General features: G+C 36.2%; 1 protein-coding gene across 1 annotated transcript in view; it reads right to left on the bottom strand.

Annotated features, from left to right (window-relative positions):
* Positions 1–16590, bottom strand: part of PIBF1 (progesterone immunomodulatory binding factor 1) — a 124415-nt gene that overhangs the window by 92684 nt on the left and 15141 nt on the right. Inside the window, exons 5-8 of the mRNA XM_054385371.1 lie at positions 12971–13104; positions 10910–11018; positions 7557–7738; positions 2598–2723 (exon numbers count right to left, since the gene is read on the bottom strand). Of these exons, the coding sequence (XP_054241346.1) occupies positions 2598–2723; positions 7557–7738; positions 10910–11018; positions 12971–13104 (551 nt within the window). The remainder of the gene's footprint in view (positions 1–2597; positions 2724–7556; positions 7739–10909; positions 11019–12970; positions 13105–16590) is intronic.

The raw sequence follows: 16590 nt of genomic DNA, 5'->3' as shown, positions 1-16590 counted from the left end.
CTAGATTATGGAAATGTTTCTAATACTTCTCCAAACTCAAAGCAATTAATATGAATAGGAAATAGTTACTTATGAAGAACCAGTGTCAGAATTATGTAATGATTAACTGGCTATGAGAGAAAGGTAACAAAAGTTTCTTTAAAAATTGAGCTACTGAGGCTACAAAATTCACTGATTAAATTCAAGGACTGACCTTGAGAGTAGATTCTTTAGAATTGACTTATGACAAAACAACAAAATTAATCAACATGTTCTTAACAGCATTAAGATCAAGCATAGTATACCTCAGAGTAGGAGTGCAGTGTCTCCTTAAGACTAGAGTAATGGAAGTAGGATAAAAATGAAACGGTAGGAGGCATATAGCAATTTGTTTAGAGAATAAGCTATTTTGCTTAACTGAACAGCTAATCAATTGGGAATGCAATAAAACGACAAAGGATGACAATCTCAGATGTGAGATAACTTCTGTTGAAATATTTTCAACAGAGTTAGGAAACATGCCAGCAACCCTGCCAGTTTTTCGACTGTGTGACAGCAACTCTGAAAGAGGTAAAGCACCTATATGATGGTTGCACATACAGGCCATATGGACCAACAGGTATATAGCAAGCATGTCACACAAGTGAAAGTACCATGCTAGAACAGGACAGAAACACTATCAACAGATTTGTGAAAAGGTATGTGGAAAAAAGAAAGGTGGGATGAGGGCAGGGGAGGGGAAGCAGAAGCATAAGGGCATCTGTATTAGCTTTTGAAATCTCTCAACAACTGCCGTTTATTGCACTTCAGTTCGCATTCCTAAACTATTCTAGAGTGCACAAACTGGATTCCAACCAGACTGAACCAAGTTAGGAGATGCACTCAGGGAGAGCATCTAACAGACTCAAAGCTGTTAAATTGTGTTTGATCTATAGGAACAGACTGCAGCTAATCCAAAGCTAAACCTCATGTAGACATTCACGGGCCCTGTGAATTCACTCATGCTTGCTAATGCAAACATAAACAAGGCTTACTACAACCAAGCAAGCAAAATTGATCCCAAATAAATTAAGAATGAAAGCATCACCTTTTTATTGGTTTCCTCCCCTGTTTTAGCTTCTTGAACTGACTCATCCAAGTGTAAAATAAGTGCCAATAAATTAAAGGGAAAATACCAGGCCCATCAGGCTTGGCAAAGTAAACGTAACTGAGTATTAGCTGTAATACTATTCCATGCTTTGAGCCTGAAGATGAAAACAATATCTTAGCTTTATTTTCAGTCACGATCAGCATCTTACCACATCAAACAAATTCATTGCAAACTCCTTGGCTCACAATTTGGGATTCCATTTGTTTCACCATTGAGGTGCACCTCAGATTGGGAAGCACTGTCTTACAGTGATTATTTTTCTTAGTATTTTATAGAAAGAGCATATGCTAAAAATCCTCTTTTTTTTTTTTTTTTTTCTCCAAAATATGAAGTCAAACCTAAGGGCTTTACATTTCAGAAGTAATTATTTCAAAACGAGGAACAAACCAAACCTTCTGTAAATTGATTCCAGATAAAAATGTAATATCTTTCAGAAGCTTTCTCAATTATATACAGACTCTTGTCAAACCTCCACAAATAGAGGAGATTTAAATTCATACTTTGCAATTCAAAATAGATTTGCATACAGGAAGTGGTATGGATATACATGTGTGTATTTTACTCATGCTTGCAAAACTACACAATGATGTAATTTTTTTTTTAATTAGAACCTTTCAGTTGACTGGAATACAGACAGCAGGAGTCATGATCTTTTCTCACTATTCCAAGCTGTAAACTACCTATTAGAGGAACAGATGCTGATGCCACAAATATCTTTTTACTACAGTCATTTCCTTCTCCACACAAAAGACTTTCAGGACATCTACAATGAAGTTATAATGAACTACTAAGCACTCCTCCCATTTTGAAGCCAAAAAAGGGGCAAAAACAAAGCTCAAAAAGAAATTCAGTGCCAAAACTCCAGATCCTTAGATCATTAAAAGCTTATGTATTTGCACGTAATTCCACAGAATTCAACAAAATGACACACACAAAATTCAATATGGAGGTCTTTGTAGGATCTTCTTCAAAAGAGAATGTTATAATGCTTTATATTACATCAATGCTTTTTTGAATCAATGTTGTAAATAATCTGATATAGAATTAGTTCATTTTTTTTCTCATTTCTTCTGCTTCATTTTATGCCTTAACACCATTTGTTCTGGTTTCCTAGCATGGTTTCAAGATTGTCTATACAGCATGACAGGTAAATCAATGCATTTTGTATTAACTAATTAACATTATACATTTAAACAAACTTCAAACCACTAATGTTCATCTAGAACATGAATTGTAATAATACTTTTTATTGACAATGTTGGATGCCCATCATTTAATAATAATATATTAACTGCACAAGTATAATTTCATTTTAGTTTTTCCAAGTATCTCATCAGTTTTAGACCTGAACTTAAATTTTCAGATTTCAATCACTTCTCAAAGAGGAGTCAACCAGGATTATCCCTAAGAACATAATAGCACTTGGTCATTTTTGCCCTACTCAAATAACTGACTTCATCTTACCTACCTGTTTTCACGTTCATACATCTCTTTTGAAGTGCTTCTTAATTGATCAATTTCTTGATTTGTTTTCAACCTGATTTGCTCCAACTCTTCATTGAGTCTCTTTTCATATTCTGTTTTATAGTGGTCTCTGCAAATAAACAAATATACAACATGGAAACGTAAAATTAATTGCAGTGGCCAAAATATAAAAACTTAAGGTACAGCTGTACAAGTACAGCAGAGCACATCTTGATTTTACATAGTATTTTAATTATTACTCATTTTCATCTCAAATACATATTAGCCTATGTTAATATGAAAGTTGAATGAAAAATTAACCAGGAATAAGTAATATTTAATTGAAAATAAATAAAAGCTTTCTGCATCGTGTTTCATAGAATCATAGAATTGTTAGGGTTGGAAGGGACCTCAAGGATCATCTAGTTCCAACCCCCCTGCCATGGGCAGGGACATCTCACACTAGAGCAGGTTGCTAAGAGCCACGTCCAGCCTGGCCTAAAAAACCTCCAGGGATGGGGCTTCTACCACCTCTGTGGGCAACCTGTTCCAGTGTCTTACCACCCTCATGGTGTAAAACTTCCTCCTAGCATCCCATCTCAATCTACCCACTTCTCATTTTGCTCCATTCCCCCTAGTCCTATCACTACCTGACATGCTAAAAAGTCCCTTCCCAGCTTTCTTGTAGGCCCCCTTAAGATACTGGAAGGCCACAATAAGGTCTCCTTGGAGCCTTCTCTTCTCCAGACTGAATAGCCCCAACTCTTTCAGTCTGTCCTCATAGGAGAGGAGCTCCAGCACTCTGATCATCCTCATGGCTCTTTAATTGTTTTAAAGTAATTTGACATTGATTAATCATGTAGCATTCTGCTTACCAGGAATTCATTATCAGTCTCTACATGAGTGTTTATAATAAATTACCATTTTAAAAGAGAACTAAAAATTAATTCCTTGCTTTCCACAATTTTCTACCTTTTGCATCACTGATTAAGGATTGATTAACTTGCTAACTTACAATAGTACAAGACTTTTTTGTGTGCTATTTGCACCTCATATAGGGAAAAGTAACAAAAAAACCCCACTTAAGATGACATACTGTGGAGATTTGTGAAGTTAAAAAAAACTAAGATTTGGGAATTTATCCTACCAATATGACAGATACGTGAATTGAAGTATATACTTAAGTTTTTGAGCAGCAGTTACCAGAAGATTTCAGGACAAAACAATTTAACTTCAGAGTAATATTGACATCTCTTTGTAACTTTGGAAGCCCATGAGAGATTATAGGTAATCCCATAAAACAATTTCTCCTACAAAACTACAAAAAAGGTTGAAGTTATAAATACTTAACTGCTAATGAATGTTAAAAGTTCTAGTTTTCAGTTAATGTCCAAGAATAGTCAAATCAGTAAAGAAGCAACTGGTAGAAATTACAGCTTTGGAAATAAAACCACATCTATAAAGAAATGGCAGTTGTAAAAGGTTTTAGATTTCTTCTAATTTCCAATTGTGTGATAGCCCATAATATTTCAAAATCAGTATTTCAGCTAGCCAAAAACTCCTTTGCATTAAGTAAAAGTCCCAACACGCTCAGATGTCAGAATGCTTGCTCTCCAAGTTTTCCCATTTTCTTTTTATCGAGACACTGAATTTCAGGTGACCCTTCAAGATAAAAATAAATTTACCTCCTTCCTCAATTGCACCATGCTACTGCACAACACTTCACTGTATAAAATGTTAATAGAGAAGTTTATAATAATAATTTTTAAAAATTATTAAAACACACATCAGAAAAGCTTTGGAAAAAGAGTCTTGAATGCTCATGGTGATGTCACCAGAAGACAGTTTGGAGTGACAACTTACTTTATGATGACTAAAATAAACCAATGGAAAGGCCATATTCCAAGTATATCACTTGAATGCCCTGTCAATGCCTTTTAATAACCATCATGTGAGTTGCTGCCGAAGCAAAGGACTATCATTTGTGATTTTCATTCCAGACCTGCTGTTACAGTCTTTAGCTTGGACAGTAATTAAAAATGGGTTTGCCTTAGTAAGTTGTTTTGTCTTCTTCAGGCTGCAGGCTTTAATGAACTTCTTTCAAGTCCTATTATTCATAAGTCTTTAGACTGTAAATAACCTAAACATGATCAGAGCATCTCAATGCAACTATGGATTGCGTTTTAAGATTAAACATACAAAGGGAAGTCTTTTGTGTTAGTCTGCGCAGGAGAGGTGGGCCCATGCCAACCTCATGAGGTTCAACAAGACCAAATGCAGGGTCCTGCATCTGGGTTGGGGCACTCCCAGGCTGGGCAGTTGACTGGCTTGAGAGCAGCCCTGACTCAGGGGTGCTGGTGGATGAGAAGCTCAATATGAACTGCCAGTGTACACTTGCTGCTCAGGAAGCCAACCATATCCTGGGCTGCTTCAAGAGAAGTGTGGCCAGCTCTCATGAGACACCACCTGGAGCACTGTGTCCAGTGCTGCAGCCCCTGTTACAAGAAAGAGATGTATGTGCTGGAATATGTCCAGAGAAGGGCCATGAGGATGATCAGAGGGCTGGAGCACCTCTCCTACGAGGACAGGCTGAGAGAGTTGGGGTTGTTCTGTCTGGAGAGGAGAAAGCTCCGAGGAGACCTTACTGTGGCCTTCCAGTATCTTAAGGGGGCTTACAAGAAAGCTGGTGAGCAACTTTTTAGGGTGTTGGGTAGTGATAGGACTAGGTGGAATGGATCCAAGATGGAGGAGAGTAGATATGGATTATATGTTAGGAAGAAATTCTTCACCGTAAGAGTGGTGAGACAGGTTGCCCAAAGAGGTGGTAAAAGCCCTATCCCTGGAAGGTTTTAAGGCTAAGCTGGATGTGGCTCTGGGCACAACCTGATCTAGTGGAGGATGTTCCTGCCCATGGCAAGGGTGTTGGAACTAGATGATCCTTGAGGTCCCTTCTCACCCTGACAATTCTATGATTATATGATATAAACTATATGAACTGTAATTCATATCTTATATTCTTTATTACATTTGTATTACAAAATTACTTATTCAAAGTTCATCAGCAGGTCAGCAGCAGACCCTTGAATAAAACTTAAGCTGCCAAAGCTGCAACGCAGTCCTACACATGCTGCTCAATATGCTTCACTGCTATGTTTATTGTCCTTGCAAAATACAGTAACCATTACTAAAGGAGAGCAAATACACCTGCATTATTCATTACAGCTAACATCTGTCCTATGAAAATCAGCATCATGAAGAGAGTGAATAACATCAATGACGTCAAGAGAGAGATCTGGTAACAGTACAGAATCCTAATGACAGTATTGAGACTTCTGAAGGCACAGTAAAAGTCACACAATTTCTCTTTAGTTATTATCAAGATGCAAGAGACAGAGACCTCTGATCTTCTAGAGAAAGCAGGCATGCACAGTATCCCAAATTGTGGTAGAGACAAGCTACATACATCTTTCCTCAAAGACAGCTCTGTAAAAGTGTCTCTGCATTAATACAGGATAAAGATTTCACAGTGGTTTCTAAAAACAGAAATTCAGCTACAACCTGCACTGCTTACAAGCTTATTTCTAGAAAAAGACTGCTGAGACATATGCGATTTTTTAAAACTCCATTTAAAAAGCACATCTCAAAAAGATAATTTAAAATGCAGAAGTTTCAGATGAACATAGTTCCAAGAAATACACACGGAAAACAATTTTTAAAAGAAAAACTTTAAAGTGACAGCACTGAAAGGAAAAAGAACTTCAAACCCACTTCTGATATGGACCGGAACTCCATAGATGATAGTTTCTCTAGAGTGCTCTTGTATTTCCATGTAGATAACTATTTGTCTTTTAACTTTATTACAGGAGAGTCATATCAGCACACTTCATCGTAAGTTATACAAAGACACAGGATTCATAGATGCTGTTTGCAGCTCTATCTTCTTGATTCAGACAGAAGAGAGCAGCTGAAGAGAAGCTAAGCCTACTTTGTCCTTTAAGCTTTTTCATTCAATCCCAGATGTTTTTTTAAAGGACACTAATAAAAAAAGGGTTTATGTTCATTAATGAAGTATATAAGGGCAAATATTTGATGCAATTTTGGGATATATACCAAGATGATATTTTCTGACATCTAGATGTAGGGAAATAACTTGAACTGGATAATGCTGGCATTCTGAACAAGAAAAAAATCTAAATGTGGCTTGACATGAGATGACACTCTTGTTAGTCATACGATTTAGAATTGAAGTCCTGCAGCGAACATAATATGAAATTTTGTGGTATAGCATTACATATGTAACAAGATATGTAGCTGAACAGTATAGTGTTTCCTGTTCACTATCCCATAGATACACTTATTCCAATTCAAACAGCATAAGGATTTTATCACACTCTTTTACCATTGTGGCAGCATACAACGATTGACCTACTTCAAGGCTAAAATTTACGGAATCTGTATTCAAACTTGAGATATGAAAGACCGATAAGCTCTAATAGCTGACATGAAACATAGTATGTTCTATTTTAAACACTTGCGAAGACTAAATTTATTTCATTCTGCAATAATTGTTTGGATTGTCTTTCAAATACTCCTGGATTTAATAAAGATCATTTGGGTCAGGGGAAGATATGTAACATATGCACTTTAAGGAATTACTCTATCTTTGGTAAGTAATTACAGCTGCCTCCATAAATTTTGATATACACCTATGAGAACAGTTGCCATAAACATTCAACACTGACATCTTCACTACCATGGTGTTACATCAAAGTTTAACAAAATATTTTCCTGATACACATTAAGACCCAATAAAAGTGTTCTGTGTCTAGTTATACAAATACAGACTAGCTTTCTAAAAGTTAAAAATATATTTAATTAAATTGTGTCTGCAAATTGTGTAATAAGCAAGAGAAAGCAGTTAAATAACTTGCTTACTGATAGAAGTGAACACACAATAACTTACCTGGATGCAACGTATTTTTCATACATTTCTTCCCTGGCTTTTTTGGCATCCTCCAGCTGAATCTGAAGTCTTTCAAGACGGTCTTCTTCATGTGCACAGCGAACACTAAGCTCCATGTTCTGGCGGTTAAGATAATCTTTATCTTTTTGCAACAAGTTGAGGGATTGTTGTATGGTTGCCAACTATAAAAGGCATTAAAAAGACACTTCAACATGAACTTCAAGATAAGTATTTAGCCTATGTACACATATTTGCAATTCCATTTTAAATCTCTTCTGTGAAATCACTTGAACAGGAAAAAAAAAAAACAGAAAAAAACTATTTAAACTTACATTTAACGTAATTTGGTGAAGCTTTAAACTGAAAAAAATACTTTAATAAACCTATTATGAGTTTTTATGATTTATTTATTCTAGTTAGCACCTGAAAAAAGAGGTAAAGTGTCTGTTAATCTATCTAAATAGTACTTCAGTATTGCATAGTGATAGTACTGAATAAGACTATGTCAAAAATACTAATGTTGAGTCTTGGTGTCAATCTGTCATCATACTGGCTACAACATTCTCAGTAAGAAAAGTAAAAATCTAAGGGTACCAGAGTGATTATTAGTCCATAAAGAAAAAGTAAAACTGCTAGCTGATATATTGTGATTGTTGTGGACAAGGTAACGTTCCGAGCTAGCAGCAAGGGACAACAAGGTTATGCATGCCTTGTTTTGACTTTCATTCCGTATTATGTTGCTAAAAAAAGCTGAACTGATGCCAAGGCAGAAACATTACTATCTTGTGAGTCTCTGCAACAGTCTTCCCAATCATCCATCTTTACTACTCCAAGCAAAGAGTCGTGTGAGAGAAAGTAGTCTCCATCTGTTCAAGGAGAACATTGTCCAGAGAACAGCCACAGAGCATAACAGCACTGGTGCAGAGTGGCTTAACACTTCAGTCATGGTAGCAACACAGAGTTTCAACATCTCATTTAAGCTCCTATGGATGTCACATGCCGAATTCAAAGAATCATAAATTAATAACAGAAATATGTCCCCAAAAGCTATAAAGATATGTACATTTTTATATAAATATCACCCATTCTGAGTTATAAAAGGGCAACAGGTTACTTAAGAGGGATACTCAAGTTAAAGATGTAGCAACTAGTTAAACAGCTGAAAATTTATACCACAAAAAAATGCTCTTTGAAGTACCAGCCCACTTGCTGAGCACTACAGAGGGCGAGGTCTAAATGGCTGTCCTATGCTTTGGTTTATTTCAGAATAAAAAACAACTCTCCTTTCACTTTCTCTAGAAGTAACAGGCTATCAATATATATCTACAGTGAACACAGACATCTAATTTGTCCTCCTCTGGAATAAATACAAACAGAATTATATGCTCTTCCAGTCCTCTTGTGATCCTGTATCTGTATACACAAAACCCACCAAAGACCTTCCAAGGGATTCAAGTAATCACAAAGTATTGAAGTGGTATTTTAAAGCAGTGATACTTTTAATCCATTCCAGATTAATTTAGTAGAGCGTTAATAACAAAAAAAACAAACCCAAAAGCTATTGTTGCTGCTACACTGCAGTACTTGATGAGTACATACAAACTGATATACACAACAGTATTTTTCTGGCCATTGCTATAGGCTCTTACTGTGCTGTAGCACTGATGAATAAACGGCCTAACAAAGCCTTCAGACTGATTTTATAAAAGAGATTTTCTAAGACAAAGTCAGTTTTTCCCTTAGTGTTTCAGAGAATCTCTATGGTTACTTGTAAAGTAGAGAAATACTATCTTTAAAGTGGTAGTTACAGCCACTACTTTATCTGTGGCACAGTTTTAAAAAGTCACTATGGAACACAACCTCCCCAAAATCTCCCAGGTATAACTGGTCTTATTTACTCAGCTGCCAAAGCAGTAACACAGAGATCCTCCATTTGATTCTTGCGTGGACCAGAACAGGCATTATGAACAACCTTCTCATGCAGTGCACCTTGCATATCACATAATCACATGAATTCACGTATCATGTATTCACATTCATGCACAAATTAATTCAGAACAGCCAACCAATTATTTCTCTGTTCCCTTTGGTGTTTCATGGAATGATTTCTATACAGAAATACAGCTTGGAAAATATTTTTGCATGGAAGTCGTACAGAACAACCACCTGATAATTACTCAATAAGGATATAAACTGAAAAAGTTTCTCTTGACATTCAGCAAAAGCTTCTTCCCCCTCCCATAAAGCCATTCCCGAATTACACCTACAGCAGATGAAGGGAAAAATGCCGTAGTGGTTCTGATAGGCTTGGATGATTCTATCCTAACTAGCTTACTTAAGGCAAACAATTAATCCTAGAGGTTCAGCGAAATAATCCTCCCAATAATTCAGATGCAGAAATGGATACTGAGTAATAAAAGCCTGTACTGGTATAAACTACCAAAAGCCCTATAGATCAAGGCAGCAGACTTGAAAACATTCTCTACATGTGTTTCTCTGAGTCCCTGGACCCAAAATTTATCATATGTCCAGTAAGGGTGCCATCACAGAACAGAATTTGTGACTCTTGATAAAATTAATTACTGAACAGAGAAACAGCAAGGGACATTTCTCTTGATCTGACAGGCCTCTGGCTATTGAAATGTCTTTGGAACAGCAAAACCATTTCCCTGTTCAATACTAGTCTTTTTCAGATGGCAGTGACAGAGATCTGAGTGGAGTAACTAATCTAAACCAGATCAGAACTCACTGGAATTCCAACAAAGATAAGAACTCCACTGTGCCATAAGAAGCATTTATTCATTTTCTCAGAAGAAAGGCTTTCAAAGACAACTGGAGACATGTTTAAGAAAAACATGTCCCAGTAGGCAGTCTGATCCAAAAGGGAAGCAGTACTGGAATTCCTCTTGTCTATCTGCAGTATCATAGAAAGAAGATGTCCAGAATAGCAGTCTCTCTATTCCTGATACAGGACTAATTTCTGTAAAGGCAAACTGAAGGAAATTTCTGGCAACTGTATTATTTTTTTACTAGGGAGTCACAAGAAAGAAGACTATGTATTGTTGATGTCTAGAAAGAACAAAAGCTTTACAAAAACTTTCACAAAGAGGAGGACAAACACTGAAACAGACTGTGCAGAAAGGCTGTTGAACCTCCATCATTTAAGATATCCAAAACTTGACAAAGTCCTAAGTAACCAGACCTAAGCTGGCTCTGCACTACATGGGAGGGCTGGAGAGGACCATCCTATTCTAAACTAGTCCATGATCCTGCAGGTGATCAACAGACTTGACTAAACAAAGAATCAAATTCCCAAGGTGAAGAAACAGACAATATAGAAATAAGAACTTTACCTCTTTTGATAAGTCATTTCTTTCTTTAGCTTGTGCTTTGTGTGACACCTCCAGTATTTCATATTTTCTTCTGAGTTCTGACAATTCATGTTCAAATACATCACGTTCACTGTTAAAATAGGAAACTTTTAGAAGTATAAAGAAAAAATTCCTGTGAACTTATTACTTCTCAGTTTTCTTTCAGTTCATGAAACCAACTTCTTCCAACCAGTCACTCAGAAGGCAATTAGTGATAATCTGACCTTTTTTTAGTTATTAACATCTGCAACAGTATCTTCTTGTATGTAAGAATTTTCTTTGTGTCTAAATATTTAAAAATTAATCCTAAATTATAACTTCAGATGGGAAGTCAGGATTGTTATTTCATCCTCCTTTGACTATTCTTCTTTAGTATAGCTTCAGGCCACACATCTCCTCTCAGCAACAAACCATGAGCACCCTTGTCCATCCTTATTGAGCTTTTGATGCTATTTCCCACAACATAATCTTGAGCAGATATCAAAGTCTGATGAAAAAGTGAAGTAACTTTATTGCCATCTTCCTAATCTAACAGAAAGAAACGCATGCTTGTTCTTAGTTGCTGTTCTCCCTTGTACATACTCCGTCGATGGCAGAGGAGTTGTACTACTCTCATGTTTAAAATATACATGACACAGTTGTAAAAATTACGTTGGTGCCCTGAACACAAGTGCTTTCCAGATGCATAAAGAAGAAGCTCTATGTCTTTATCTGACTCTGTCAGAACAGAGCAATGAATGAGCCAGTATAAGCTTGTAGTTTGAAACCAGTTTGATATTAAGCACAGCACGGCTTTAAACTGGGATTACCTGTAGTACATCAGAACTACAAGATTTGACATAGCATTTTAAAAGTCAGAAACAAGCCTGGAAGTGATTAACTCCTGCAATGGTCACAAATATCCTCATGCAGTTATGCCAACAGTGCTGAGAGCCCCTCCCCTTCATCTGTGCCTACCCAGATGAACATAACCCACTCTCTCAAATGTAGTTTTGGCACGTTCAGTCATGCCTTTTTCAACTCAAAGACTATTTTAAATGCACACTGATAAACACTGAGGCTATTCACACAAACACTATTACAAACCATTTACTAAGATGCAGTTGCACATGGGAAGCAAACCATAGCATTAATCCATCCTATTTCTAACAAGCTTCCAGGTATACTTCGAGGTTGTTTTAGTACGTATACCTATAAACAGTTATCCAGAAGACTGATTCTTTGGAACAATCATTTGTGTCAGTAACTGTGCCTGAGTTAATTCCATACAAGCAACAAAGGAGCTAACAGGATGCCTTCTATTCGTATTCCCCACTTTTTAATCCATTCCTACACACATGTGCCAAACACCAGATTTCTTGTACTTGCCAGCACACTAAAAAAGCCTTTTGGGAGCTATGTACTGTGAAGTATGTCTGTGAGTGCATTAATAAGAAATCCATTTCCACTATTTTGCAATTGGTGTTTATAAGACTGGCCTTCAAATCACAAGCTAAACTATAAAATCTGTATTTTAAAAATTAAGAGAGACATTGGAACTTCCTGCAGTTAAATGAATTTACTAAAGTAATCCTAAGATTCTCTGACAACAGAGTTCTCATAATAGCCCTTTCAAATTTATAGTTACAAGGATACATTAAATCGTAAATATTTCTAAGGTCCTACCCTCTTAATTCACTATGTAGGTTCTACACAGTACACCACAGGGCCTTTTGTTAGATCATAGGAAAGAAAAAAAAAAAAAGAAAAAAGAGAGTACTTGTTCTAAGATGCTTGGCATCAATAGCTCCCACTTCTTGAGTTGAGACTGGCATGCTCTTCTGAAAACATAGTAAATCCCTAATCATAAACTTTCAAAAAGATAGACTGATGCATCAGATTTCAAAATGCTGTTCATCTTACAACTACAATATAATCAAGGAGATAACTGAAACATCATTGACTGAGGTAAGGAAAAATATCTGTGGTGTGCATCACCAAAAAGTAAGTTTACCAATTAACATTTGAATGCTAGTAGAACACTTGAACCACTGAGATACGTACCATTTTACTTTATCATAGTTCTCTTGTCTGTAATCTGCTCGCTGAATCATCTGCTTGGTATCAGCCAGCTCCAGTGTTAAACGCTGGCATCTAACCTCAAGCTCTGACCGACTTCTCCTCTCCTCTTCATAGCTCTACAAGGCAAAAACATTTTGAAATGATCACAGCTACACTGATATTTACTTAAAGCAATCACCAACTACGTTTTGTGAAAACCTCTTATGAATATTCATAAGACTATTTTCATTTGTCTCAGTATTTGGAAATCTAGCACATACCACAGAATAAACAGTTGTATTGATACTCAATGTATTTTTATCTTATTCTAAATACTTGATCAACGTACCCATTTTTTTTCTAACATATCTGTCTATTAGCACAACTTCCAATAACCCTCATACATACAGCCAGTGGGTCTACAAACCTACAGCAGAAGCACAGAAGTCACACCACCTTTAGAATATTCACAGACAAATCTCCTGTTGAAGATACTTGCTGATCCATTTTGAAAAAAAAAGAGGATTGGCGATTCAGAAAGTTTGGCAACTTCTGTCACTATATTAAAAATTTTAGCCATTTTTTTCCAAACTGTATCTTGTAACTTATGTTTGCTTGTGTATCTTATCCAAAGCTTTTGTGGAGGAAGTAAAAAGACAAAAACCAAAAGAACCCCAAAAGGAAACTATGGGAACTAGAAAAAAGGGACCAAAAGCAAGAGAACATACAGAAAGCATTTGTCTTTTAGAACACTGGATATTCCTTTTGAAGGGAAACGGAATTCCTAATTACCATACTCTTCCCCCTAATCCCTCATGGGAATAGATGACTTTTGTACCTTAATTCCCAATACAGACTCCATTTCTCAAATTCTCCTATGAAGTAGGTATTTATTTTCACAAAATAACTTACTTGCTTGTCCTAAATGGTATACTACATAGTAATTTTTTCACAAAAACAACAAAACCATAATGCTTACCCCCTGTACTAAGGAAAACTGACAGACAGGAAAAAGAGTTGCTTGTTAAAAATTTGAGAATACCTTCCTAGAATCCATTTTTTTTCCCTGTATTCTGTTTCTTAGACTACTACTGAGTTTTGTTTTTTTTCTGCTAGGGTTGACGCATGGCAAGCTCAATAATGAATGTTCATTAAGCAATAATTTAATCTGGTTATACCAAATGGACATCAAATATTATTCGTTGAAGAACAACACAAAACAAACGACTGCCTTAGGATGCAATTATTGAACCAATCATTTAGCCATTGCATTTACCTTGTAGAGAGAGGCATTGTGTAATTTTCAAAATAAACTGAAAGCCATGCTTTACATACTTACAAGAAAGCATAACAATTGTGTGTAGCTAGTTTTTAATAGATAAGAACAGTTTAGAACAACAGCATATAGAGAGTGACTGGCTAATTACAGCTTCTTAGGAGAAATCAACACAAGGATAGTACTGTAGATTAGTGATGGAGAGACAAACAAACACCTTCATCAAATCCACAGCACCATGCAAAGCTGACAAGAATGCACTGTTGAAAAAACACACCTAAATATTTGTAAGACACTACAGAAAAGCCCCATGAGCTACCCTGTGTGATCCTGCTTTGGCAGGGGGGTTGGGCCCAATGATGTCTGGAGATCCCTTCCAACTTCTATTGTAGTGTGATACCAAACTATTATGTAACTATTCTGTTGATAAATAAGATTTTTTTTTTTGCTTTACATTTCACAAATCTAGTATTTTTCACTTACACTAAAAAAATCACGTTAGATCGCAGTCACAGAATCACAACACCGAGAAAGTTTTCATGAGGATTTTGGATGGTATATCGTTACAAATATACCATCTAAAGACACTACTGTTATTCATCCTAACACACTGGTATATATGGCTTCTCTTTATGTTTACCCTAAATAATGGATATACTTTAACACTAGAGAATACTTCCTCCTTAAACCATTTAACATGCCACCATTTATAAAGACGGCATTTTTTAAAAGGCAAAGCCTCTGTCACGTGTCTTTAGAGGTGTTGTGTACAAGTTAGCTAGTTTCAAATATGTGACATACAGGTGCAAGTAGCCTGTTACACAGTGCAAACATGACTCATCTTGCAATAGGAAATGGTGGTAAGGGCACTTAAGTTCAAATTGGAAGATTAAGTTTGGATACAATTCCTCCGTGGATATCCTCTTCCATTCTGCTGCTGACACCATGCTGGAATTCATACATCCTTCACAGAGTGGGCTATTGAAACTCTGTATTACACATTTAGCAGCTAGAGGAGAACCTATATTAAGTTGTGTGTGTATATATATATATATATATATATAAAAAAATATATAATTAAAAAAATAAATTGGTTAACCTCGGCACAAATTTGTCATAAATACCTCTCAAGAATTAAGAGAATAGTTAAATATCTGCAAAACTAGATCCTTCTAATACCTGAGACCTAAATTAAGTTTTGAACTTTATTTAACAAATCAGTTGTTCATGTCATGTTACAATATGATAACTCTAGTGAAGGGGAAGGAAGTTAAAGTCTACTTTCGAGAAGTGATACTAAGACTCATCTAAAGTATCAAACTGTTAAATAATTAAAGGAAGGAAATTTTGTTTGTTTTTTAGAGATTTACTATAGTTCTTGAAGAAATACTAATTCTACTGCATAGGTCACCATTTTTCAACTAACTAATCTTTTAAGTGTCAAAGTTCTAATTTAATCACATGAAGAAACGTGGTGAGGGCAAGCTAATAAACAGTCCATATGTTAACACACAAAACCCCCTGGATGGTATGCGTATCCCCAGGTAGCAGGTACACAACCTTCTGGATTTCTATAGTGATGCCTCTTAAAGACATGCAATCAAACTGTCTGTGCTTAGGAAGAATAAGCCTTGTTTTGCATGTGATGAAGCTAATTTAGTTTATCCTGAACTGATTTTAAGATCTCTGCAATGGAACACTTTATCTTTTAATTTATCTTCAAGAGATAGCTTCTAAGCCTTGACGAACAGCTTTAGTCTGCTGAAGCAAAAAGAGAGCTTTAAAAAGGATCAAGATACAGAGCACTTTCAAGGACATGAATGAGGTCCTGGAAATAAGACCAATAAATAAAAATAACTTAAGTAAGCCCACAAACCTTAAAAAAATGAAAGGACGAACAGCACTTCCTCACAAGGAACATGACTGCAATGATCCTGCCCACAATCCTGGCTTTTCTTCCTCTTCTTACTAATTTTTGCTACTGCAGAGTAGCAACTCAGATGAGGTGGTTAAAACAAACATAACTGTTCTGTGCAAGATGAATAGGCAAACATTGTCCAAGCAAACTCTTATTAACCAGTACAGGTGACTTCTACAGAGCATGTGCAGTATTTCTTACCAAGAAGTGCTTCTTTTTAGTTTACAAACACTTTTGACAGACAAGTGTTTCAAGAAGACCTTACAGAATCATTTCAGTGTTTGAAGGGGACTCTTTACAAGGGCATGTAGTGATAGGACAAGGGGTAATGATTTTAAACTGGAGCAGAGTAGATTTAGGTTGGATAGTAGTAGGAAGTTCTCTACAACGAGGATAGTGAAATACTGCAACAGGATGTCCAGGGAGGTG

Source organism: Indicator indicator, chromosome 1, assembly GCF_027791375.1.
Source record: "Indicator indicator isolate 239-I01 chromosome 1, UM_Iind_1.1, whole genome shotgun sequence".
NCBI classification, from domain to species: Eukaryota; Metazoa; Chordata; class Aves; order Piciformes; family Indicatoridae; genus Indicator; species Indicator indicator.
The sequence above is the reverse complement of the archived record's forward strand: the minus strand, read 5'-3'. Positions and strand labels throughout refer to the sequence as shown.